Source organism: Trichosurus vulpecula, chromosome 1 (assembly GCF_011100635.1).
Source record: "Trichosurus vulpecula isolate mTriVul1 chromosome 1, mTriVul1.pri, whole genome shotgun sequence".
Taxonomy (NCBI): Eukaryota; Metazoa; Chordata; class Mammalia; order Diprotodontia; family Phalangeridae; genus Trichosurus; species Trichosurus vulpecula.
Window position 1 is genome coordinate 562,017,516 of NC_050573.1, and position 12,790 is coordinate 562,030,305.

At 36.0% G+C, this 12,790-nt stretch overlaps 1 protein-coding gene across 6 annotated transcripts in view; it reads left to right on the plus strand.

Moving 5' to 3' along the window:
- CNTNAP4 (contactin associated protein family member 4) overlaps nucleotides 1–12,790 on the plus strand; it is a 419,915-nt gene that overhangs the window by 325,306 nt on the left and 81,819 nt on the right. For all 6 annotated transcript variants that reach the window (XM_036741850.1, XM_036741849.1, XM_036741851.1 and 3 more), the window contains one exon: nucleotides 9,320–9,447. In XM_036741850.1, coding sequence (XP_036597745.1) covers nucleotides 9,320–9,447 — 128 coding nt within the window. The remainder of the gene's footprint in view (nucleotides 1–9,319; nucleotides 9,448–12,790) is intronic.

Below are 12,790 nucleotides of genomic sequence, written 5' to 3' on the forward strand. Positions count from 1 at the left end.
GGCTATGTTGAGTTGCTTGCCTTCTTAGGGAGGGTGGGTGGGAAGGGAAGAGGGGAGAGAATTTGGAACTCAAAGTTTTAAAAACAGATGTTCAAAAACAAAAAAAAAAGTTTTTGCGTGCAACTAAAAAATAAGATACACAGGCAATGGGGCGTAGAAATTTATCTTGCCCTACAAGAAAGGAAGGGAAAAGGGGATGAGAGGGGAGGGGGGTGATAGAGGGGAGGGCTGACTGGGGAACAGGGCAACCAGAATATATGCCATCTTGGAGTGGGGGAGAGGATAGAAATGGGGAGAAAATTTGTAATTCAAACTGTTGTGAAAATCAGTGCTGAAAACCAAATATGTTAAATAAATAAATTTAAATAAAAAAAAAAAGAATCAGCCATCAGAATATATGCCACAAGGGGACATTTTAATAGTCTAAAATTTATTTACTCATCCGAGGATACATTTTGAATTTAATATATTGATATATTATAATAATATATTATTATATTTGAATTTAATATATTTAATTATTGATTTCTTTAATTGTAAATCACAATAATTACAACCTTCCTCCTCTAGATTGAATCTTCCCTTGTGATAAAGGAAAATAATTAAACAACATCTGATAAAGTGGCTTCATCTGACAATGGTATACAACATTCTGCCCTAGTAGGTAGATATGTTTCATTATCTGTACTCCAGGACCTCATTAAAAATAAATATTACCTTTTAATGAGCGTTTTACTTACATTATCGCATATATTTGATTTATTTTGTTCTGTGTTTTTCATACAAATCTTCCCACTTTTTTCTGAATTGTTTGTGTTCATCATTTCTTATCCTGAAGTATTTTTCTTAAACAACTGATTTCTGTTTTAAATGAACAAATTTCTATTTTAAAGGAAGATGCGCTGACACAAGTGAAATGACCCACAGACAAAAATGAAATGACCCTTGGGTCCTATCCATATTTTAATAATAGGATTTTGCTGTATTCCAATTAATATGTTTATAATTAAAGTCAAAGGCCATGACAAAAATATCTAAAATATGGAAATGTGACACAGGGACATAGAAATAAAAGAAATCCATAGTATTAAAACTGCTTTGCATTTTCACACTTTGGACTCAAATACAAATGATATGACAATTTTTATTAGGAGTTTCTACTTAGCAGCATTAACCTTCAGCAAGATTCAGTGCAAAACATATATATTAAGTGTTAGTTGAAGATATTTTGCAGCTAACATTAGGCTTAAGGGAAATAAAGGAAACTTCCTTTACTATAGCCTATCCTTAATATAATGATGCATTTCTGGAAAAGATAAGTAATGATGCTAGAACAGAAGGCCTCCACTTGTCACATGTGCCCCTAAGGGGCATCATCAAGCCAATGATTGAAAAATGGATTATATGGAAAGAAAGCCCACAATATTAAAATTTTAAAATTATGTTCTTTACATGGGTCAGCCCAGAACAAATAAGATGGGCTTACATCAAAGAGGAAGAAACATTTTATTAAGTATCTACTATATGTCAGGCACTGTGCTGAGGGCTTTACAAATTTTGTCTCATTTAATCCTGATAATAACCCTGGGTGGGAGGTACAGTTATTATCCCCATTTTACGGTGAGGAACACTAAGAAATGCTGAGGTCAAGTGACTTGCTTCCCAGGGTCATCGCATAGCTAATAAGTGTCTGAAGCTGTATTCGAACTCAAGATTTCCTGACTTCAGGCTTGGTGTTATATCCACTGTGCTACCTTGCTTTGTATCATATTATAAAGATATGCTCAACCACTCAAATGGATCTCTGATCTCATCAATTCAGAAGTTCCCTCCAATGATGAAGATTGCTACCCATCGTGTCTATTTCTTTGTCTTTTGTCCATATACTCTTAACAAAATTGCCAAGAGGGGCTCAACTGAGGCCATCCTTTCTTTCTCCTGATTTCAGAAGAGTGCCAATAGAGTACTCTGGCCATGTATTTGTCATTCATGTGAACATATATACATGTGAACATCCATGTGAACATATATACATGTCAACCATGTGAACATATCTCATCTCCTCTTTCTGTTTTAGACTACTTTGGTGCTGTTTTTTTTCTAAAACTCCTGTTCTCCTTCAGGCTTCCTTGGTTATGTTTCAGCATCCTCAAACCAACTATGCACCTTTTCTTAGGCTCAAACAACAATAAACCATGATCAGAGTTTCAAGAAAATTATACTTCAGTTTGCACACAAGAAAACATCAGTTTTCTTTCTGGGGGCGGATTGCATTTTTGTCATGAGTCCTTTGGAATTGTCTTAAATCATTGTAGTGATAAGAGGAGCAAAGTCATTCACAGCTGATCATCATTATAACATTGCTGTTATTATGCACAATGATTACTTTGCACCAGTTCATGTCTTGTTATGTTCTTTTCTTTTCCTGAAACAACTCTCCTCATTATTTCTTATAACAAAATCTCATTTCATCCTAACTATGGCTCCACAATATTTTATTTGTTTCTTTCTGGCTGCTTGCCATATTTTCTCCTTAACCTGGGAGCTCTGTGAATTGGCTGTAATGTCTCCAAGAGTTTTCATTGTGGGATTTTTTTTCAGTAGATGATTGGTGGATTTTTTCAATTTCTATTTTACCCTCTGGTTCTAGAATATCAGGGCAATTTTCCTTGACAAATTCTTGAAATATGATGTTTAGGTTCTTTCTTTGATTTTGGCTTTCAGGTAGTCTAATAATTCTTAAATTATCTCTATTCAGTTGATTTTCAAGATCAGTTGTTTTTCTAATGATTTATTTCATATTTTCTTCTATTTTTTGTTCCTTAATTTTGTTTTATTGTTTCTTGTTGTCTCATGGAGTCATTAGTTTCCACCTGTCCAATTCTAATTTTTAAGGAATTATTTTCTTCAGAAAATAGTTTTACAATTGAGTAACAAGAGTTCAGTGTCATTCACTAAATTCCCAGAATTGACCACTTGCTGTCTTAATTCCCTCAATTCCCCCAAATTTAATTTCTTTTCCCAATTTTTCCTCTACTGTTATCTATTTTTTTTTAACCCTTCCATCAATACTTGTTTGGCTTCATCCAATTAATATATTTCTTTGAGGCTTTGATTGTACCTGTTTTTATATTGTTGTCTTCTTCTGAGTTTATGTCTTCCTCTTCCCTGCCATAATAATAGCTTTTTATGGTCAAGTTCTTTGTTGTTGTTTTCTCATTTTCCCATCTTATTTCTTGCCTTTGAACTTTATATTAAAGTTGGATTTTGTTCACCTGGAGGTAGGGAGGCACTGTCTCAGGCTTAAGGGGTTGTGTGTGTGTGTGTGTGTGTGTGTGTGTGTGTGTGTGTGTGTGTGCTGCTCTTTTCAGAGCTAGTTCTGGGAGTCTGCAAGCTTTTGGTGACATGTGGTCACTGCTCTCCTGGTCTAGGCTCTGGTCTAGAAGTCACCCAAGAAGTGGCTCTGCCCTCCTATAGGCCCAAGTGCTAGTGTGCGTCTTAGCATTGGGATTTCAACTAGGGCACCTGCTCCCTTGTGACTGAGTGACCAAAATTATGTATGGGCAAATAAGAGTTGCCAGTTAGCACCAGCTACTCTCAGTGTCACAAAGGGTCCCTTGTAATCTCTTTCTTGGTAGTTTTCTGACCCCATTATAGTCTCTGGGCAGAGGGCCCTTGAAGCCGCAGCTCCTGCAGCCCCTATTGCAGTCACATCCAGGGCCTACCACCAGTGGTGGGATTCAGCCGGTTCGCACCACTTTGACAGAACCAGTACCTAATTTTAGGTTGAGTTAGGCAAAACAGTGGCTAGTGGAGGCGGGGCCTGCGCCCATACAGCAGTGGCAGCAGCAGCACCTCGGCTCAGCTCTGTGGAGAACTGGTTGTTCCTTTATTAGAATCCCACAAGTGCCTACCACCACTGCTGCTGCTACCACCACTTGCCCTGGAGTGTCCCTGACATCTATTGCTGACTTCATAAGTCGTATAAGGCTGGAAAAATGTCTCACTTTGACCTTGTGTTGGCTCTGCTGCTCCATAATTTGATTTGAGGTGTAATTTTAATGTTGTTTGGAGGGCAATGTTGGAAAAGTTCAGGTTGCTGCCCCAATCTTCCATCTTGACTCTACCTGCCTGAATGCAGGAGAGCTTTGGGGGCGGTAATTTAGATGGCTTAAGGCCTCTTACAACTACCAAGGAAAATCCGAGGATTTCTTTTAATCTTTTCAGACTATTCCTCTTAGTTTGCAGAAACATTTGAAATCATTACCTTGGCCTAAGAGTGACTTCAGAGGAGGCCTACATTATACATTTGTCGTAAATGCTATGTTAATGGTGTTCCTCTCACTAGAGAGCACTTAAAAAAAATAGATATGACATAATATTTCATCCTTTCATCATGTCCATCCTCCTGAGTTCGTACAAAACTCTGTTTTATATGAGATTCAAGAAGTTACCATAAAAATGACAGCTATTAGAGAATTTTACATTGAAAAATTTTTTTTAATTACGGTATGATTTGAAAAAAAAAAACTTAAACCAGTCCTTACAGTGTTGATAATACAAGCATCCTAGGCGCTCATAGACTGTTGTGGACACTACCAAATGGAATATTAGGGCAGCAGTTGGAGGAGGGGAGGGGTAGATTCAAGAAAGTTAATTAGGAAGTTTCCAATAATGGAGCTACAAGTAGAAAGGTGAACGACTTCCCACATTACTAAGATGTTCATAAATAATATTATTCAGTCAGTCTATTTATTCCTTCTTCCATTCTTGGAAATGCTCAACCATATGACCTTTTGAATATAGGAAAGAACCAGTTCTTGTGCCTTTACAATAATGAATATATAGAAATAAAAGCACTTTATGGTCTTGATTACAAATTTCAGTTCTCAGTATCCTGTGTACCTTTTCTAAGACTTTAAATTCAGATAGATTTATTGCCTTGGAGCTAATGCTCTGAGGTTTGTCAAAAGAAGGCCCAAGGACATATCTATGTACAGATATAGACATGCATGTGTGTATGTATACTATGTACGTGTATATCTATTTAAATAGATGTATGTCCCAGTCACCAATAGCTGGAGAAACAAATGTAAAATCTCCTTTTTGGTTCTCTAAAATTTTCCAAATTTTAATATGTACCTAATTATACTAATTTTTAACATTACTACCACTTCATTTTTTTTCTCTCTCTCTTTTTTAATACAGTATTTTATCCAACACATTTATATAACCACTTTGTTATATTAACTGTTTGCTCAGGGAATATTACAAGTTAATACTAATAAGCATAAGTAGTTAGATAAGTGAAATATCTTAGAGTAAACTCGTGCAATATATTCCAATCAGTACTATACATGGCATCCCAAAAGTCTTAATACCATCTTAAGTTTTAATAGCACTAAGACTTTTAGAACACACAGTATTTAGATAATCTGTCTTGTGTTTTTTCCCCAATAACTTCAATAATCCAGATTTAATTGGATAAAGCAATGTATTCACTTGACAGACATTTTGAATCACATGATACTCTCAATGGCATGTTACTTATTTTTCAAAAACACTTCCTAATATATAGTCAGATGCATATACACATATACAAACATATGTATATATGTGTGTATATATGTGTATGCATGCACATATACTTATATTAACACACACTGTGACTGCAGGTGACACATGTCCACACATATATACACATGGATATTGACTCACACATGCAAATACTTATTGTTTACATAGCAATGTGACTATAGGTAACATGCATTATGTATGTATGTCCATATGGGTGTGTATTTGCTTATATGTGGGCAGCTATGTGTCACAGTAGATAGAGTACTGGCCCTTGAATCAGGAGAACCCAAGTTCAAATGTGACCTCATACTCTGCATCAGTAAGGCAAGATTCATGACCCCGAAGATGACCATGAACATGCCTGTATAATTTGGAATCGGAAAGTTTAAGATATTCTCTAGGTAGAAGGCATGGGACGTTTGAGATTTATTTAGACACCAGAGGATCAAATCCCAAAGCCAATATCCCCAAGTCAACATAGCAGTAATTGTATTCCAAAACCACTAAGTCCATCTCAATGTAACAACAAGAAAATTATAACACAGTATTACAGCAAAGAACCAAGTCATCCTGTAACCTTCCCCCCTGCTGGGGCCTTCCCATAAACACTCACAAATCCCAACCGCCTGCGTTCTCTCCCCCCTCAGTTCTCTGGTCACCACAGCTCCCTGAGTCCCACTGTGCTCTGCCCTCTCTCTGCAGCTCTCTCTCTTATTTCTCCATAGCTCTGTGAGTTCTGTAGCTCGCTAGTCGCCAGTCTGCAGATTGTCAGCTCTGTCATCTCAGAGTTCTTACTTCTTCTCCTTGGGCTGAATTATGATGATAATGGCTACTTTCTGGGTATATATACTCCTCTTAGGCCTCGAGGGCCTCATGCCCAGTCAGCGAAAGGGTATAAGCCTGGGGCTTAGCACTTAGTAAGTAAAGGGTGTAAGCCTGCCTCTAATCAAGCCTCCCTTAACTAGGTCCACCTGAGGCCTATTGAATGGGTGGGAAAGATCTTTAATCACTGATTGGCATCACAGACCCTTATTAGCTGTCTGACTCTGGGCAAGTAGCTTACCCCTACTTGCTTCATTTCCTCATCTGTAAAATGAGCTGGAGAAGGAAATGGTAAACCACTCCAGGATCTTTGCCAAGAAAACCCCAATGGGGTCCTAGAGAGCAGGACATGACTGAAACTACTCAATAACAACGTCTATGTGTGTGTATATGTTTATATATGTGCTTGAACACATATATTTATGCATATACACAAAGGGGAATATATATGTGCGTGTATGTGTGTGTGTGTATATATATATATACACATATATGTGTGTGTGTCTGTGTATATACAAATAGGTGTGTGCATATTTGTGTGTGTGTATATATATATATACAAATATACAAATGAATACCTATGTAATATATACACCCATGTGTCTATGTGTGTACTCACACGTACGAATGCACAGAATACAGAAACACATGTATGTGCATGTCTATATTTGTGTTTGTACAGTCCACCTGTAGGTACATACACACACATACATACATATCTCCTATAGTTACACGTGCTATATGTTACTATAGAAATTGAATGGGATCTTACCAGACAGAAACCTAGACAATTTTGAAAACTTTATTTTCATTTTACACTTCAGTACTTCAAAGATCAGTGATTTTACCAGTTTAGGTACTGTTTCTGCTGATGTCCTTCGAAATACTATGCCTTAATTGATGGTTGATAGAAATTACTGTGATTGGGAAAAAAAAAAAATAAATTGTTACCCATCGGCTAATTTTGTTATCTTGAGGTTTTTCAAATTCCACCAGTCTGGTGCTAGGACAACATACATAAATCATATCACCATAGCAATGCCTAAAGCCCTTTGAACTTGATTGTTCAAATCTCCAAACAATATATCGGTGGCATGATGTGATGGAAAGAATCCTGAACTTGAAGTAAGCAGATATTGGTCTAATTCCTGAATTGGCTACTTACAAACTCTATATATGGTTCATTTTAGCCAACATTCAACAAAAAAGTCTCTATGTTCAAAGAGCTGGCTATAGTTTTGCTGAGAACTCTGCTTGGTCTCCTCTCTTATCTTCAATTTTTTTGAGTGTGAATAATTGTCCTTATATACCACCTAAGTTCATGGATTTACAAGTAAAGTGTCATATAAACCTGAAAGCACTGTATAATAGCAAATGATTTTCATGGCTTTCTCAATACCAGGTCACTTTCACACCAAAATAAGGCATTAGAGTAGTGGAGGGTGAAGCTTTTCAAACATATTGACCAAAAACCCACATTTTGAAATCTGCAATATTTTTAAATCTTTTTTTCTGAGAGACTGTCTGGATCTTGATGCATAGTAGAAATGGAATAATCAAATATTTATGCATTCATATTCATTGCTATAAATCTACAAAGATAAGTGGCTGGCAGAATTCTGAATGTACCATCTCTTTATGTTGACAGTTGTATTAGTGACAAAGGCTGTTACTATCTGGGATTTCTGCTGATTTAGGTGCCACCCAGGTTTAATGCATGGGCAACTAGGTGGCACAGTAAATAGAGCATTGGATCTGGAGTCAGGGTGACTCATCTTCAGAGTTCAAATCCAGCCTCAGACACTTATTAGCTGTGTGATAGGCAAATCATTTAACCCTGCTTGCCTCGTTTTATAAAGCAATAAAGAGGTACAGGGAAGATAGGTATATTGTAAAGGATGTTCCTATACACACATGAGTCTAACTAGATGGCTTCTGAAGTCCTTTCCAAATCTGAGATTCTGTCTATAATTCTGTCAAATGATTCACCCAAAGTCATACAAGTAGTTAATAGCTGAACTATGATTAGAATGCAAATATCTTGAAACCTTATCCTTTTTGATAAGCTCAGGCTGATGAAGTGAATTATCTAAAATGTGTCTAAGTAGAGCTATACTTGGCGAAGAAAAGTGTTAGTTACATTTCTGCAGGTGACTTTTCTACCCAATTCATATATATTTTATTTCAACTATCAAATTTTTATGATCAAGCCATAATATCATATAAGATAATTTCAGCATGTCATTAAACTATGTTTTATTTCTCATTGTTTTCTAGTCAGAGAACCCTGGAATTTTAGTTCTGGAAAGGATCTTGGAGATCATCTAATCCAAGTCTTTCACTTTTCAGCCTGGCAAACTGAATCACAGAGCTATTATTCCAAGGTCGTTTAACTAGTTAATGCTAGAGCAGAAACTAGAATCAGCTTTATACTTTTTTAAGTTAATGAGAAGTGAAATACTGAAGAAAAAATCATAAAATAAATTTGTCAAATAGCTGGAATTAAGATTGCTTAGCTTTAAGCCAATGAAGTGATTTTTCAGTAGGGCAATAATTTATTCACGCATAAATATTGAATAATAACTATAAAGTGACTAAATCTAGAAAGCAGTTAACTAATTAATTAGGTCAAAAATGTAATCTCACACTTGAATAGATGACCACACTTCTAGGTCTGCCTACTTACTACTAGGTAGTAATTTAGGTGAAAAATAGGCTCTGTGTTCTTAAATACCTTAATTGAAAAATATGGCCATGTTTCTAAGCCTTCAGATGAGCAATGGCTGATCCTATACTGGTATATGTGAGCAAATTCATATCTTGATTTTTAAGAGTGCAAGGAAAATATCTTTTTGTTTCTATGACATGAATGTTGATCAGGCTGATTTAAGGATGGTTTGTTGTGTTTTACATTTTTCAGGGCTAATGATACTGGATTCCTTTCTTACAAAGAACATCTGCCAGTAACTCAGATAGTAATTACAGATACAGACCGACCAAACTCTGAAGCTGCTTATAAATTGGGGCCGTTGCTTTGCCGAGGTGATAGTAAGTATTGACAAATTTTTTGCCTGTTTTGTTTTGTTTTTTCTTTGTGGTCAAATATTGCCAATATTTTACATACAATTGAGTACCTATCCTTGAGACTTATCTTTAATATAATAAATATCTCAGGAGTGAAACTTGAGAGAAACACAACTTTGGGCATAGACTCGAATGATATGATAAGATTATATTTACTTAAGATTGTACATAAAGATGCATTGAAATATCCATTTACTACATTAATTCATTTATTCAAAAATATTCACCGTCTGTTCTGTGATGGGTATTTTGCTGCCATTCTAACTCTGGTCCGACACTGAGAAAAAAGACTGATAACCATCAATTCTAATGCTTATGGTTATGATTCATACCAGCAAATCTGAATTATTCATCTTTACTTTTCCACATATGAAGCCTTCTGAAATTTTGCGGGAATTGCTAATGCTAGAGTTGAGGTTGGAAACTAACGGCAATATTATGAAATGAATTATGAATTTGTATTTATAATTTATAATTCTTAATGCTCATAATTTTCAATTTTAGCTAATTGGATATGCGACTCTGTGTAAATGTCTCTTTTCAGTGGTGAATAAGGTAAACACAGATACCCATTCACAAGCTGATTTTCAACATTTTTCTCCTCTACAAGTTAAATTCATTATGGAAGAGGCTCAGAAAAAAAGTACTTAAATGGTGTGCCATTCTAGAAATGTCTGACTTTCAAATGACTCAAGTAATTATTTTAATTATATAAAATATAACATCTTATTGAACTCAGTTTGCTCTTAGTCTGTTTGCTATGCTGTTGCTCAGTATGAGAAGACAGATCTATTTATTTCTAGTTGTAGACTGGTTTGTAGAGCTACGAACAATATGCAAGAGAAATGGAGTACTTTTGTTTTAAAAACATGAAAAAATAGGTTTATTGGAAACAGACATAGTCAGCATAGAAACCTTGTCATTAACCTGAGCAAACTTTAAATACTTAATAATATGTATTTTGCTCTGCGCTTAGCATTCCGGGGAAGCATGGAAAATATAGAGGAAGAAAATATAAAAATAATCAAGGTGCTTGACTAAATAACTGATTGAAAACTAAGAAAATAATTTTTATGTGTGTTTGTTTTTAAGTTGGAGATTAGATAAACTACACTGGAAGAGGCAGAGGGGTGACTTTATTACTCATCAAAATGATGATCAGACGTCATTCATGCAACCCTGAGGGCAGAGTAAATGACAGTAGGCTTTGGCTGGCGAGTAATATATTTAGTTTTAAAGAAGGCTATACATACACCAAGACTGTTAAAAATGAGTTGCTAAGAAACTATGTGTCTTTTAAAATTGAGTGAGTCTCATCTGTCAGAGATACATATGGGAGGTATGCACTTGCCTGAAGCAAAGATGATAAACTAATCTTCCTTTCAGTCCTCTGTTTCTGTTACTAGCATATGGTAGTAGATGGAAACAAGCTACCATAGCTGATGAAAATGTAATAGCTAAACTAGTGCTTGCTTTCTGAACAGTGTTCCCTTAATTTAAAGGGGAAATCAAATTGTTTTAATAGTCTGACTGACTTAGTGTATCAAGAGTGCAAAATGTTTAGAAGCAGAGAGTAGCATATTTTATAATTCTTGAATCTGGGCCCCTGACAAAAGGAACAAAGCAGTCAGTGAAATCATGAAAAGAGGGAGTACATCTCTTTAAAGGCTACCACCACTTAGAGGCTTTGAAAAGGTCACTTCTTCTCCATTATCAAGATTTGTCTGATGCTAAAATGCTATAGTACTTGAGCAAATTTGGCATATTCGTTTTTTTTCTTCATCATCAGACAAGTGAAGCAGATATTAGAGTCTATGACTACCAGTGATCAGTACATCTGCCAATGGATTAAAAAAAAAGCAAAGAACAGCAAAAAATCTCTATGTATTAGATGGCAAATATGGACGAGCTGACGTATGGATAAGTCTGCATGGTTGAGGGCCCAGATCCACTGGTCACAAAGTAAGGTGTGCACGTGGAACTGAAATAACCACTGAAACCTAAATGTCCTTTAAAAATAATGTGGCAAGATCTAAGATGTGAGGAAATACCTGCCAATTTAGTTTCTGATAATTCACACAGTCACATTATGCAGGCAACTTAAAACCCTGAGAAGCTAGAAAAAATACACATTAAAAATTTACAGCAAAATAAAATACCCAACCAAATAACAATATACAATACAGCTGCCCCAAGATTTTCTAAATAGTCTGTGTAATAGTGCTTGCAAGGTAATAACATTTGGAGATTGCAGGTCTCATTTGAATATTGGTCAAGCCTATGATTTCTGTGATGTAGAGAATGTCTAGCGTAGAAATGCCCTTTTCTATAAAAGAAAAGAAAGTTAATAAAATACTGGATTTACCTTTCAGATTTGCTACTATTATATATTGATATAGCTGATATCTTTTTTTTAAATTTAGTTTATTTAATATATTTAGTTTTCAGCATTGATTTTCACAAGAGTTTGAATTACAAGTTTTCTCCCCACTTCTACCTTCCCCCCCTCTCCAAGATGGCATATATTATGGTTGCCCTGTTACCCAGTCAGCCCTCCCTTCTGTCACCCCAGTCCCCTCCCATCCCCTTTTCCCTTCCTTTCTTGTAGGGCAAGATAAATTTCTGTGCCCCATTGCCTGTGTATCTTATTTTCTAGTTGCATGAAAAAACTTTTTTTTTGTTTTTGAACATCTGTTTTTAAAACTTTGAGTTCCAAATTTTCTCCCCTCTTCCCTTCCCACCCACCCTCCCTAAGAAGGCAAGCAACTCAACATAGGCCACAAGCGTATCATTATGTATAACCCTTCCACAATACTCATGTTGTGAAAGACTAACTATATTTTGCTCCTTCCTAACCTATCCCCCTTTATTGAATTTTCTCCCTTGACCCTGTCCCTTTTCGAAAGTGTTTGTTTTTGATTACCTCCTCCCCCATCTGCCCTCCCTTCTATCATCCTCCCCTTTTTATCTTCTTCCTACATCTTTCCTGTGGGGTAAGATACCCAATTGAGTGTGTATGGTATTCCTTCCTCTGGTCAAATCTGATGAGAGCAAGATTCACTCATTCCCCCTCACCTGCCTTCTCTTCTCTTCCTACAGAACTGCTTTTTCTTGCCACTTTTATGCAAGATAATTTACCCCATTCTATCTCTCCCTTTCTCCCTCTCTCAATATATTCCTCTCTCATCCCTTAATTTGATTTTATTCTTTTAGATATCATCCCTTCATCTTCAACTCACCCTGTGCCTTCTCTCTCTCTCTCTCTCTCTCTCTCTATATATATATATATATATGTGTGTGTGTGTGT